At 38.4% G+C, this 15,269-nt stretch overlaps 1 protein-coding gene across 2 annotated transcripts in view; it reads left to right on the top strand.

Annotated features, from left to right (window-relative positions):
* Positions 1–15,269, top strand: part of LOC140154859 (SCY1-like protein 2) — a 34,465-nt gene that overhangs the window by 2,887 nt on the left and 16,309 nt on the right. The window contains exons 2-8 of one of the 2 annotated variants that reach the window (XM_072177506.1): positions 3,801–3,993; positions 5,304–5,461; positions 7,355–7,499; positions 8,080–8,229; positions 10,608–10,823; positions 11,384–11,500; positions 13,237–13,362. In XM_072177506.1, the coding sequence (XP_072033607.1) occupies positions 3,832–3,993; positions 5,304–5,461; positions 7,355–7,499; positions 8,080–8,229; positions 10,608–10,823; positions 11,384–11,500; positions 13,237–13,362 (1,074 nt within the window). In that variant the 5' untranslated portion in view covers positions 3,801–3,831. Of the gene's footprint in view, positions 1–3,800; positions 3,994–5,303; positions 5,462–5,851; positions 5,879–7,354; positions 7,500–8,079; positions 8,230–10,607; positions 10,824–11,383; positions 11,501–13,236; positions 13,363–15,269 lie in introns of those variants that run through there. The other variant, XM_072177507.1, reaches the window with a different exon arrangement.

The following is a 15,269-nucleotide window of genomic DNA, read 5'->3' as shown; positions in this document are numbered from 1 at the left end:
ATATTTTGTATGTTTCATTGTACAATTTTATGTCGCTTTTTGCCAAATAAATATGAATGAATGAATGAATGACTTGATGCCAAATTGGACAAAAGAAGCACATGGTCCTACTTCACAGTTTTTTAATCCCCTATTCATGTTGCATGAATCACTCTATTGTGGACCATCCTTTTGATACTTGAGTATTTGGACAAGCGGAACAGTTTTGACAGGCCCTTTGTCTACCTCTCTGTTTGTAAACAAACGAGGAGGTCGAAATTGTCCTCCTCTGCGAATACGAAAGGCAGCGTAATAGTACGGCACTAGACCGGAAGTGGTTCGAGATGGCGCAGGATACATGTACTTCCGTGAGCATTTGTGACAGAAATTGTGGCAGCGGTGGTCCCTAGTGTTTCTTAACACCAGGCGGATCCATCCATCGGAATGGGTTAGGCGTTCATGTAACGGCTGGCAGCGAGTCCAGGAAGTAAGGCGTGAGGACGAGCCTTACGAGGATGGGGAGCATTGTCACGGAGGTATAAGTGCGTTAGTGTTATAGACCTGTCGGGGAAGTCCTCTTTTGGTCTATACACTAGCGCGCTCACCTCTTGGCTTCAGAGCTTCATATCTGGGTAGAGTAAGGACTCTGTTAACTTGTCAGTCCGTCAATGACGCCTATACAAATAGGATATAGCCTGGCCTTCAAGAAGTCCTTAGTTCTGCAGTTCTAGTACTAGTAGTGAGGGTCTTGGGCCTTGTCAAGAGCTTTACAAGTGGTTTTGTCAAAGTCAGTAGGGTCGTATTCAAGTTGTTTGTAGCATTGTTGAGTTGTCTATTGCATTCTTCAATGTAGGCCTACTGATCTCTGTCTTGTATGACGACAGCAGAGCCCATGTCGGCCTCTTTGATGACTATATATTTCTGTTTTTTTTAAGCTTGTTTCCATTGGGGTTCATTAACCTTAACCATCTGATTCCTCATGTCTGCGCCTTACAACATATAAAAAACTTGCTCGAGAAATCTAGCCACAAATTTCACCTGGGCACCTTGGGAGAACAATACAAGTGCATTGAAAGGTTAACCCAGGTTAAATAAGAATGAAATAAATAAATAAATAAATAAATGAACACGGAAAAAAACCAGTGGCAAACACAATTTTTCACCAGGTTCGCCATCGCAAATAATAAAGGAGACAAGTAGAAAAAGTGATCCCGACTGGGAATCGAACCCAGGACCTCAGGTTTACAAGACCTGTGCCTTAAAGGGGCATTTCGTGATCCACAGCCTCATCCCCCCACTTTTCTCAAAAAAAGTTGAGATTTTTATATCACTGGAAACCTCTGGCTACATAATGTTAATGTACAAAATATTTCTTGCAGATTAATTCGTTTAGCAAAGATATCGTGAAATTTGAATTTCGTTCTGGTGCACCAGAACGAAATTACAACGCATTGTCTATGAACCAGTGTAATACACATAATCATGCATAACTCGCGAACGCAAAATCGGAAGCAACTGAAATTTTGGGAATAGGTTTTTTTCGTGGATATCTAATGAAAAATGACATAAATAGAGGATGCTGGGATCACGAAATACTCCTTTAACCACTCGGACACAGGAACTTCATGATTAAGCTGGTTGAAATTCAAACCCATAAGCGGTCACTTTAAACTTATCTCCTCCCTGCAAATAGCCCATAAATAAATTTGCTCACTGATGAGCTTCACATTTGAGGCTAGAAACCATTGCATCTCGTCGGATTCGCTAAAGCAGTGGAGACTAGACTATTAAGAAAACTTGACTTGTCTTGGTCAGTATGTTTTTGGTGAATCATTAAAAATAGTCTCATGCTATATAGGTAGGATAGGCCTACAACAGATCCTAACTCAAATTTCAACTTTGATGTTACACTGGTCCATATTAATGTGACACTTTAAAAAAGACAGCAGATTTGCAAATCACCATGCTCGTAATGCTATGGATGATGTTGCAGGCCCACAGTGTATCAGGTGCATAGGCAGTGGCTGTGCCCCTGAAAATCATGGAAAATATTTTCACACTCTCCTCTGCAATCTCATGTTCCTTTCCCATCTTCTCTTCTCCCCCTCTCACTTACGGTACTATTTCAATTTTTTGTCATCTTTAAGTTTTGGGCTTTCTTAAGGGTAGACGAGGTATTGTTGGTCGAAGCAACCTAAAAATCGATTTTCATTATCTAGATCAATATATTATTGAAAATTAATACCTTGATGTTTTGCAAAAGTTCATTCTACAAATCGTATACTTTGCAAACTTGCTTAATTTATTGTTGTTAATGAGTTATATACGTTTTACAAAAGTGTTGTTGTTTCAGCCCTCTTTACAACGTAACTCAAGAACCGCAGCACCTATAAAAGTATATCTGTGATATTTTAATTCTTCTACACGTTCGCTATGAATTGAGCAATGCAGTTTTTGCCAAAGCTCACTACCATTAAGTAAGATGCTGTGAACTACCAAATCACAACAGTATAAAATGATTAATAACCTTAACTGATCTGTTTATTGGTTGTGGTATTCATCTGCAATCAGGCCCAGACGCGCAGAGAGGGGTGCTGCCGCCCCCAAAAAAAAAAATTGCAAAAAATCACAAAATCAGGCATTTTATGCTTTTTTGGTCAAAAAAAGTCCACATATTGGGAAGAAAGTCCACTTTTCACAAATCGCCCCCTTGTAAAATAGGTCCACACTGAAAATCAGCACCCAAAAAAATCCTGCGTACAGGCCTGTCCGCAATTTAAGAATTTTATCAGTACTTGATCAGTAACTGAAAAAAAAAGTTTAGAATAAACTGAAATGATGAAAAAAATACTGCATGGCTATTTTTATAGCATTTAATGAAAGGGAAACACAGTAGAAAGTAAAATACTTGGATTAAAAACTGAGATTAAAATAAAAACTCACTATCACTGCACAGACTGTACCATTTATGGAGGAGGGGTGTGAGATTCCTAGATTTTGAATTATCCTTCCAAATAAAGGGCTAATTACTTTTTGTGATGTGTTTATGTTTATCATTGTAAAGCGCTGTGTTCTCAATAGAGTGCTTCATGCTTGTTTTATATTAGACATGGAAATATAGCAAATTTAGCAATCAATTTCTCTTTTGGAATGGAAATAACATTGAACTGTCATGGACAGGCCCGTACGCAGGATTTTGGGCCTGATCATGGATATGCTGAATTGTTTTTTAGAGCACGGTTGGATCAGCAATGGGTGCTGTCATGGGCAACCCAACAATGAGAGAATATCAGGCCTTGCCATTTGAGGCGAGCGATCGCTCTCGCTCGCCACCGCTTGTCCAAACTCAATTTCTAGTGAGCGATTTTTCACTCCCCATAGACACTAAATATCGCTTGCTGCGAATCACCATGATCCCCAATTTACATTCAAGTTTCAGCACTTTCAATGTATGAGAGAATATTGGTATGAATAATCTTTCAGACTTAGAGAGTGATTTAACCACTACATTCTACTACTAGCGAGTGCTTCAACCACTCGCCTAGCATCATGCTAGCAAGCGATTGACCACTCGCCTTTAAAATCTAGACGGTAAGGCCTGGAATATGAAGTCCTTTGACGTGACTAAACATATTGGCAGTGGAGGTCCTCCAACATGAAAAGTCTCAAATTTTGAGATTTTCTCAAAATATCAAGAGCTATCTCAAGAACCACTGAACTATAATACTAGGCTTGTTTGTACTCATTTTAATGCATTTTTCATGTTGATTCCAAATATTGTCATGAAAATGTACATTATTCTGAAATATTTTCTTCTGTAGTCGACACCCGGGCAGAGAGAGTTAACCAATCATGGATTATCTGAATCGTTTGAAGAGCACTGTTGGATCAGCAGTAGGTGCTGTGATGGGCAACCCAGTGATGAGAGAATATGAAGTGACTAAACATATTGGCAGTGGAGGACCTGCATGTCTGTGGAAGATATATCATGGAATAAAAAGAACAACCAAACAGGTTCGTAAAAAAGAAAAACATAAGCGCAGTGATTTATAGTGTGCTGTGCAGCCACAACGACTAAACATTAATCCGCAAGCCTCAGCACACTTTTACAGATTGTCGCTGACCACTTTGGTCCCATATCATTCCATGATCCATGAAACAACAATACAATGACTTGTGGTTAAGAAGCGCACACCCTAGTCATTCCACAATTAACCATCGCAGCCAGGATCAGCTCCTCTAGTTATGTACGGATTATAACGAGACTATTAGCAGTACGATCCTTGTCTAGGGAAATTTCAAGCCAACTCAATTTTTAACACAAGAGCTTACAAACCACCGCAAGTCTCATCTATATTTGGCTAAAGGTGATAAGACATGCATTCACTGTAAAAATGAGACCATTCAATGGAAGCACCTGGATCTCACACCCTTAAGAAGATCATCACTCAGTCACCATAGTGAAGGCCTTCAAATGTTCCTTGCGGTATATGGGGTATCCAAAAGTTTTTGACATCACCCAGAAGGAAAAGAGCTATATTGATGAAATTTTGTCAGTGTAATCACTGGTCCTTATGTACATTATGGTCCAAAAATGGTCTCATAAGTATGTTTACTTTCTTTACATGGGGCACTAGATGGGCAGTAGGCGCATAACCTGCAATATGGTGAAAATTGAGGCACGCATCATGATTAAGTTCCTGCATTTGAAGGGTTAGGCCTACGATGCTCAGAAAATCTATGATGAAATTAAAGCAATCTACGGTGATGATTGCCCATCATATGGCACTATTGCTTTTTGAAAAAGGAATTCCCAAACTGGCCACATGTCCCTCACAGATGAGCCAAGAAGTGGACGTCCATCACTTACGGATGATGCGGCCACAGTGAAAAAACTCAAGAAAGTGGAGGATCTTATCGCGCCTACTTCCCATCTAGCGACACCTGTGAAGAAAGTAAACGTACTTATGAGACCATTTTTGGACCATAATGTACATAAGGACCAGTGATTACACTGACAAAATTTCATCGGTATAGCACTTTCACTTCTGTGTGATGTCAAAAACTTTTGGATACCCCCTCGTATGATTCAGTTAAAAGTGGGATACAAATTTTGATCTCCAATCACAATCTTAGGCGGCAAGAAATTTTTCCGTCAGAATTTTTTTTTTTAGCAGTTGGGGTATCGAGACCCGCAGCCGCAGATATGTGTTCTTCCCACTTTTGAAAACCTGCGCACGCCACTGATAGGGAATACCTTGAAAATGTTGTGATAAGGATTCCCTTTGAAGTCATATGTCAATTCTTTTTTTTTTACCATTTAGGAAGCAGCAATATTTGTGTTTGAAAAGAAATTTCTGGATCGATTTCCACGCAAAGATCGTGATGCTGTGTTGGAAGCAATGAAGAGAGGACCCACCCAACTCACAAGACTTAGGCATCCATGTCTGCTAACTGTACAACACTCCCTGGAAGAATCTAGGTAAGAGGCTCACTGTACAACACCCCTTGAAGAATCTAGGTAAGGGGCTCACTGTACAACACCCCACTGTACAACACCCCCTGGAAGAATCTAGGTAAGAGGCTCAATGTACAACACCCCCTGCCTGGAAGAATCTAGGTAAGTGGCTCGCTGTACAACACCCACTGGAAGAATCTAGGTAAGAGGCTCACTGTACAACACCCCCTTGAAGAATCTAGGTAAGGGGCTCACTGTACAACACCCCTGGAAGAATCAAGGTAAGAGGCTCACTGTACAACACCCCCTTGAAGAATCTAGGTAAGGGGCTCACTGTACAACACCCCCTCAAAGAATCTAGGTAAGGGGCTCACTGTACAACACCCCCTGGAAGAATCAAGGTAAGAGGCTCAATGTACAACACCCCCTGGAAGAATCTAGGTAAGAGGCTCAATGTACAACACCCCCTGCCTGGAAGAATCTAGGTAAGTGGCTCGCTGTACAACACCCACTGGAAGAATCTAGGTAAGAGGCTCACTGTACAACACCTAGAATAATCTGCATGAGGGTTACATTTTTTTTATGCCTCCACCGGAGGTATTATGTTTCCTGGTTGTCCGTCCGTCCATCTGTCTGGCCGTCCGAGCTTGCGAATGCAATTTCTCGGAACTGGTAAGGCGTATTGTGATGCAATTTGGTGGAGGGGTGGTAATTGGTGGTCTCCAAATTTTAGCAGGTTTTTGTCGCAAAATATGGTAATTAAGTACCTAACTTGCATAATTTATGCATATCAAGCAAAATAACCTTGTGCACAGATTATCTGGATATCTGTACAAGTTAACTTGGCGGATAGTAGCACAGCCAGAGATTCTTGACCTGATTTGCTTTTCAGCGCAAAATTTGCATAATCACAAGGTCATTGTGAGGTCATTTGGGTTCATCCGGGGTCAAATCGCCATATATTGTTGCAGGTTCATGAAATTTGGTGGGAACGACTACTGTTGGAAGAAAAAAATGTCAAGGTCATTTTGGGGTCATCCAAGGTCATCCGAGGTCAAATCGCCATAGATTGTCGCAGGATCATGAAATTTTGTGGGGATGACCACTGAAACAAGGCAAAAATGTCAAGGTAATTTTGGGGTCATTCAAGGTCATCTGGGGCCAAATCGCCATAGACTGCTGCAGGTTCATGAAATTTGGTGGGAATGGCCACCTATGTGAGGCAAATAATGTTAAGGTCATTTTGGGGTCAAGTGAAATTGCACCGGTTAAAATGATGGGTGTCAAGGTTGAGGCATTGCGGCCGACGCTTTGTGTCGAGAACTGTGCAGGTCTAGAACCGCGAAATTCGAGTTTATCATGAGGTCATACAATCTGCTATGGAAACATTGTAAAAAAATACAATTGTTGTTTGTCTCAATCCTTTCTGTGGAAAACAGGGTCAGTTGGTTGGATTTCTGCACATAATTTATTTCTTGAATATACATGTATGATGTATTTAAAATATGTATCTAGACTAATAAGGTCCATTCATACTACCACCGCATTTGCGATGCGTTGCGGTGCGTTGTCGTACTGCATCGTACTGCAAACTACTGCATTGCAATATCGCAATAAAGTTAAATACATTTTTGATATATCGGCATCGCAAAGCAATGCATCGCAAATGTGGTGGTAGTATGAACAGACCTTTAGTGTATTAAAGTGTTTTGTAAACTGATGTGAATTGGAATGTATCTCTACTGTATCACTGTTTTACAACAGTTTTTAAGTTTGAATAAAACCATTAAAAAAATCAGGATGTCAAAATTATGAAAGAAAAAAAACCCAATATTTTTTCTGGAATTTCCAAAATAGTGTCCGTATTATACAATGAAAACTTAGTTCTGGATTTTGAAGATTTTGTTTCTTTTCCAGGGAAAGTTTAGCCTTTGCTACAGAGCCAGTATTTTCAAGTTTAACCAATGTACTAGGTTGCCATGACAATATGCCCTCTCCAGTGCCAGCTGAAATCAGAGAACATAAACTCTATGAGGTGGAGATTAAGTATGGATTATTACAGGTATTTATTTTTTCCATATTTTCAATTTGTTAAAAAAATACAGTATTGTTTGTATTAAATGCCCGGGGGCATTACATTTTTCAAAACAGGGTGGAGGGGGGAGCTTATTAGGTCAATTGCATGGACAAGACCTTCAACATAAAAAGTCCAGATTTTGAGATATTACTCATGATATTATGAGCTATCTCAAGAACCACCGAACCAATACTAGGCTTGTTTGTACTCATTTTAATGCATTTTTCATGCTGATTCCAAATTTGGTCATGACAATGTACAATTATGACATTTTTAATTTAAAAAAATTTGAAATTTGTCGTCTGCATGTGACACTAATGTGGAAATCTTTCGATTTAAACAGCGATCATTAGAGCAAGGAATGTATAGTTTTTTGCTTCAATCCAGTGTCACACAGTCATACTTGCCCAAAAGAGTTTTGAACAGGTAGTTTGAGATCCCAAGTTGAATTATTAATCAAACAAAGAGAAAGATAAAGTTTTTAGGTATTAAACTTTATTAAATTATATTTTTTGGAGGGGGAGAAATGAAAATTGTTTTAATGAAATGGCATTTATTTTTGTAGGTTACTGATGCTTTGAAGTTTTTACACAATGATGTGCATTTAATACATGGAAACATCTCACCAGAAAGCATAATATTGAACAGCAACGGTGCTTGGAAGTTAACAGGATTTGATTTCTGTATTGCATCCAGTACTCCTCCTGATCAACCAGTAAGTTTTATAATTGAAGACAGAGATAAAAAGACTAGTTTGCGTCTGATGTCACTGTCAATCAAATTCCCTATGATCCTTGATTGGTTAATAGCGTGTAAAAGGAAGGTCGATTTATCTGGTGTCGATCGGAGAAAAGGAATAGCAGAAAATGGCTAAGATTACGTACTTTTACAAGGCAAAAAGCAACTTTTCTAGGCATTGTTGACAAAGTTTCCTACTATAAAGACCTAACTTTTGAGATGGTTTGTATGTTTGAAGGTGCAAAGCTAACAATAAGGTGCCTGGTTATACCACCGCGTTTAGCAACTCATATCATCACAACACTTGTAAACAAACCGTGCTCGAGTTTGATTGATAGATGACGTCAGACGCAAACTAGTCTTTTTTATCTCTGTCTTCCATTATAGTAACAGGATTAATTAGGCTATTTCAGTTGAAATCCATGAGGTTACCTGAATGGGTGACTCCATAGGAAATCTACACCACGTGTGTGTGAGATTAAGGTTATGTCTTCCATAGGGGGTGTATTGATTTGAACTGGAATAGCCCATTTAGCCCTTACATGTAGTCGTCACATGTTAAAATTCTATTGTTTCTAGTAATGCCCAAGGGAGTTTGAAACCCCCCCCCCCAAGATTTTTTATCTGTCATAAAAAAACGCATGTGTTTACACCCAAACAACCTTAGCTAATCGTAGAAACATCCTTTGTGCTCATTTTGGTGGTAACATTTTCACCTCACCCCCGTACCCAGGGGCTAGGACCGTCCATCAAAGATGACCATGGGGGGGGGTTGGTGAGGCCCCAATGCTTTTCATTTTGCTCTTGTGAAATTATTTCAAGAGCTATAGACTTTTTACTTGTTAGTTAGGTGAAAATAGTCATTTCCTTTTATATTTAGCAGAAAACTCGGTGAAAATCACATTTTTGAAGACATTTTTAGCCGTAAATCAATTTTGCTTATACTTTTGTACATAGCCAGAATTTCCCAAATTTGCATGGGCGCCCTCATATTATGACGTCATAGCGACATTATGTGGGGAATGTTTGTACTTATTTTGGTATCATTGGATAGAAGAGACCCATAGCTATACATTAGTACCAAATATAATGGTATGTGATGTTTATATTTAAAAATTAAGTGGGGGGGGGTCACAACAACCCCCCTCTTCGTAGTTTGTGTTACAAAATATAGCTCAGTAGTTCTCTTAAAGGGGCATTTAGCACATTTTTTTATGACAGACAGGGACATGTATATACGAGAGGTTGATTGTGTGATGCTGTGGCAGGGCTTATTATGCTGAACTCTTTTATCAACTGGTCCACTGTTTCAGCATTGATTGGACTGGTTGCTGTTTTTACAACTTACTTGCCAGCCTTTCAACTTGCCAAAATCATGCAATGAATCATGGTTCAATTAATGCCTCTTTCTTGTATGGTTCATTCATTCGGCTGCCAAGCAGGCTACTACAAAGTTTCTCCATGTACTACGATTTTAAGCCAAGGTGGTAATGGTGTATGATTACAATACAAGTTGCAATAGTCAAACACGGTAAACACAAATGGGCACCATAGACCATATGTTAAGGTTACTAAAAATACTCAAAATTTGCATTATTTGCAGCGCAAAATGCATATTTTGCTCAAAATGTGTTTTATATCATTTAAGGGGAAAATATCCAACCCCCAAAAAAAATTGAAAGGGTTTTTTTTTTTGTATTGTTTTTGGGTTTTTTCCAATTTTTTTTTCACAGATTTGGAGACCCTTGACCTAGACCTAGATCCAAGTGATGCAATCATTCCACAAAATAGAAATTAAAAATTGCAAAAGAAAGAAAAAAAAAGTTTTTAAATTTTTTTGTTTTTGACGGGAAATCACATATTTCTGCATTTTTTTGAAAATCGAGGTGTGTATTTTGGCTTCCAAAATCGTGTATTCTTAGGGCTACCATAGATGGTAAAACAGATATTGCTTCAGGCCTTGATAGACATAGAAATTAAATGTTACTGAAATGTACTGATAGCTACGGATGCTACAATGACATCCATACATAATAAGCCAGGTGGGTCCGATGCGATATCACCATTTTTTGACGTCGCCATTGGATTAACACATAATCATGAAATCTTCACAAACAATTCTAAATGTACTATTATGTGGTGTCAGAGCAAAATTATGTTATTCTAAAACCGCTGGGGCATGACAAAGTGCCCCACTGTAAGTATGTTGTTTTTCAATTTTGTAACTGCAAACTGTCTATTTTGACCGAGCTGTTAGCCTTGTAGTTTCGTCATCCTTGTACGTCACATGCCCTATTTCTTACACCGCCTGTTAGAAGCAACATACATCTTCTTTTTTATTTATATATTATTCAGGCAAGCTTCCCAATGAGAGAATGGAATGAAGAATTACCACCAGCAGCTCAACCTAGGCTAGATTACATGGCACCAGAGTACATCCTGACTATGAGTTGTGATACAGCTAGTGATATGTTCTCCTTGGGCATGATGATGTATGCAGTGATGAATAGGGGCAAAGTTTTGTATGAGTGTAATGATAACTTGAGAACGTACAAGAAGAATTGTGAACAGGTAAGTGACAAGTTATCAATTTGATCTAAAAAAAAAAAAAAAATCTGAATTGTAAATTTTCATGACCATATTTGGAATCAACATGAAAAATGCATTAAAATGAGTACAAACAAGCCTGGTATTGGTTCAGTGGTTCTTGCTGTAGCTCTTGATATTTTGAGGATAAATCTCAAAATTTGAGAACGTACAGGAAAAACTGTGAGCATATATGTGTAGCAACTTATTTGGAATCTTATTATTAGAAATTTATAGGAGTACATGTACAGACCATTCTTATAAGTGGCCGTTGATGTAGTGAAAATCAATTTCATATTGATATCACATACTATAAAACAACAAAAGTGACCTTTTTGACCTTGGTTTTGCTATCCTTTAATATGTGATATGGATGGTCACCACATCAACGGCATGAAGGTGCCAATTATAGTAATGGTGTATAAGTACCTTTGTGAAAAATGAACAAATTGAACAGAAATGTCTTGTGTCATGTGGTATTTTAATTTGATAACATTATAAATAATTTTTGTAATTATATTTTTATATCGGAATCATTGTTACAGCTGCGCTGTCTAAGCATGAACATCCTGAACAGTCTTCCAGATGGAATGAAGGAGTATGTGAAGATGCTGTTGAGTTCTACACCTACTGTTAGGCCAGATGCTGATCAACTATCCAAGGTAAGGAGTCTACCGTAAAAACTCAATAGTTAGCATATGTGCTTACTATCAAGCGCTTTTAAAACACGCAAATCATCGATACACATAGTTATATACGAACAGGTAAACCTACAAATGTGTGTCTCAAGCCCATTAGCTCAGTTGGTAAAGCACCAGACTTTGGTACAATTTCATGTTTTCAAAAGCATTCGATAGTAAGCACATTAACTATTGCATTTTTACGGTATGTGAAGATGCTATTGAGTTCTACACCTACTGTTAGACCAGATGCTGAGCAATTATCCAAATTAAGGAGTCTATGGTCATATTTCCAGATTGTGTACAATATAGAATGCAGAAATTGTCGCATGTCTATAAGGCAACTATTGCAGGTAGACCTTTTTGGCTCTGATCCCTCAGATTAGTTAAGAAATAAAGGGTAATGCATGATCCTTTACACGAAAATAATGTGTCCAAGGCAGTCCATTATTTAAACGTTTTTACTGCCGAGGACACATTATTTGCGTGTAAAGGATAATGCTGCACCCTTTATTTCTATTCTATACACCAATCCGAGAAGCGCTCCCTGTACTTGGCCCTCTATTGACGGCAACACAGATGTACCAGAGCGGAGATTTAATTAAGTAATTCAATACTCATGATTGTGTATTGAATATCACTGTTGTGTACAATTCCCCGGTACAATTCTGTATAGCACACAATAAATAATGGATGGAACCCCCGACCTCGGGACACCGCAGTTTTACATCGGGGACACCGCAGTAATGGCGAAGTCGGATAGGTGTATTACCACAAAATAGTGTGATTTAAAGAGAAAATATAAAAAATTTTGCCCAAATATTTCAAGTTGTTTACCTCAAGGTAGAGCGCATACGCGTAGCCAAAGCGTATGCACATTCCAATAACACAACCTAACATTCCATTCTCCCCTATAAGCAGGTATGCACATACAATAACACACCCCTGACATTCCATTCTCCCCTACGTAAGCAGGTGTGCTGTGCGCTCTGCTGTGCGCTGTGATGATAGAAGAACATAAAGTTCGTTGCCCTTGACACTTTATTGCTAATTAATGGTCTGTCACGTGACGCGTTTCAACAAATCACAGTGCGCGATTTTGAATAATGGGTCATGGGGGTAATAGAATCAAAAATAAAGTGTGATAATTGAATACAATATCATATCATGAAATTGTAATTTAGACTATAGTATGAAATCTCAATGTGTCACATAAACTTAATTTCAATTTGTGAAGCAAGGCTCTTGGCACGAGAACAATAAGTGCCTCGGTAAATGGAAAAGTCCATACTTCGCCGTATGAAAATATTCTTATCATTGTATTCATGAACATTCAATATTTGTATAATATATGGCACCATCTATGATATGAACAGATGAGAACAATTCTAAATGCCTTCTATCTTTTATTGTGACAATTTCAGATTCCATTAGGCTATTCCATTTAGAATCCATACTACCCCTGTGGAAGATTTAGCTTAAGTATTCCACAGTGGGAGTATGAGTTTTGAATAGAATAGACATTTGTGTAACTTTTAAAATACTCACTCCAGTTGTGTAAGATATAGCTAAAGTCATAATACAGAGGGAGTATGGATTTCAAAATGATTAACCTTGACCAATTACATTTGAAAAACATACTCCCCTTGTGGAAGATATTTCCCCTAAATGATGTTGGCTCTATGACTTTTTTTAATCTTTTATTGTGAAAATTTCAGATTCCATTCTTTGATGATGTTGGCTCAATGACTTTACAGTATCTTGATTCTCTCTTCCAAAGAGACAATATTAACAAGTCACAATTCTTTAAAGGATTACCAAAAGCTCTGAAGACCATGCCAAAGGTAGGAGTGCAATTTGCTGCGCTGTCTGTAGGAAGTAGTGAATTGTAGTTAGAAATCGGGCCTATCTGATTTGAATCGGCCTTGAATTGGGATGGGGGAATATTTTATCAGCTGCCAATTTAGTTACCGATCTCTGAAACCCTCAGTTAAACCTGCAAACCGTGATGCAGCAGAACATTCAGAAATGCATACATTCTGTCTTAGTTAAAAGCTTAGGTTAAGAACTTGCATCTATATGATAAGCAAAAAGCACTCTTCATCCATAAGCTTCATCAAATTGTATGTACTAGCAGCTCTACCAATTGACTTTTTTGGGAAATCCCATAATTCTTTGTGGATAGACCTGGGATTTCATCACAGTGATGCATACTTTATTACTGTGCACTTCAGGACTTTGAATTGTGTAGTAACAATGTTCGCTAAACAATGTGCACATCGGCGTGATGTCATTATATTGACATCTCCGGTATAACCGCAAAGAATTATGGGATTTACCGAAAAGGTCAATCACGATTTGCGAGAATTTCCAGATAACCATGTAACTAAAAATAGATTGGTAACTTCTTTTTTTTGAGATGGGCAAAATAGTGCCACCACTAGCAACAGAGATGCTACTAAAATGTATTGCCGACCCTCTATTTTCCAATATGTATCATTAGATCTGAATCGGGATCGGTTGATCTGTCAATTTTGTGATTGGAGATAGGCAGTGCTGATCTTGGGCTAGATCAGCCAACATTAATAGTAGTGGTAGTAGGGGTACATAAGTGGTGAGGGATTGGAAGACTGCATTGGTTCAAAACTTGTCGTTAATATTTGTGTAATAATATTGGTTGTATATAAAATGTTACTTTTAAAAGTTTATTTTCAAGATATAAATATTTGCTTGTATTGTATTTAATGTGTTTTTATAAGGTGCAATATATATTCTTGTACCAGGGAGGCTGGGAAGTGAGTGGAATGTATCTGTGCATGTTTTTATGTGAGTTTAGCTGTGAGTAAGTTTAGCTGTGAGTTTTTTTTGTTAAGGTGACTGCTTTCTGCATTGAGTATGATTGTGAGTGTTATGCTGGTTTCATACTTTCTGCCGCTTGCCGCTGAGCGGCGTGACACTTTATCATGCTGCTTGCACTTGTCTGCAAGCGGAGCAGCACACCGCTGAGCGGCAGCGGCATGACTCGGAAAGCCTCTCTTGCCACTCAGCACCGCTCCAAAATCGTATTTTGTTCTCATATGTCAGAGCAGCACTGCTCTCGAGTTGATTTGAATCCAAATTCCAGCGGTGCTGCCGCGGCGGCAAAGCGGTGGAGTGATCGATATATCGGCTTGCCGCTGGTCACCGCTAGCGTTTTTGGTGCGACTGCGCAGTGAAGTAAAATCATCTTCAGAGCGGCAAGCGGCAGGAAAGTATGAAGCCAGCATTATTATGTATGTTGCTTATTTGCCTGTAGGTAGTAAGTACTCGAGTTATGTAAGCGAGTGAGGATTTCTAATTTGGGGTTTTTTTTGCGGCTTGAATAATTTTAAATAAGTTAGTTTTGTTGTGGCAATTATAGCGGTTGATTCTGGTGCAATATTTTTTCATTTTATTGAAAAGTATTTTTCTATTCTTGTTGTAATTTGATTTATTTGCTTTGATTTGTGGCCTTAGGATTATTATTTTTTAATAAAAGTTTAATTGAATAGAATTGTCAATGTTAAAAGTAAAAAATCACCTGTTGCGATAATGGTTTTTTTTCTTGTAGACTGCATGGGAAAAAATGTAAAGATATGTTTGAAAGAGGAGCCTCAGAATGCACTTTAATATTCCCATAAACTGTTGTCACCTGCAACAATTTGATCAGTGGGTGGGTGGATGGGTCAGAACACAAATGATTCACTAAACACAATGAGTTACAATGGCTGAT

The sequence above is a fragment of the Amphiura filiformis genome, chromosome 6, assembly GCF_039555335.1.
Source record: "Amphiura filiformis chromosome 6, Afil_fr2py, whole genome shotgun sequence".
NCBI classification, from domain to species: domain Eukaryota; kingdom Metazoa; phylum Echinodermata; class Ophiuroidea; order Amphilepidida; family Amphiuridae; genus Amphiura; species Amphiura filiformis.
This window is presented reverse-complemented; position numbering and strand designations above follow the sequence as displayed.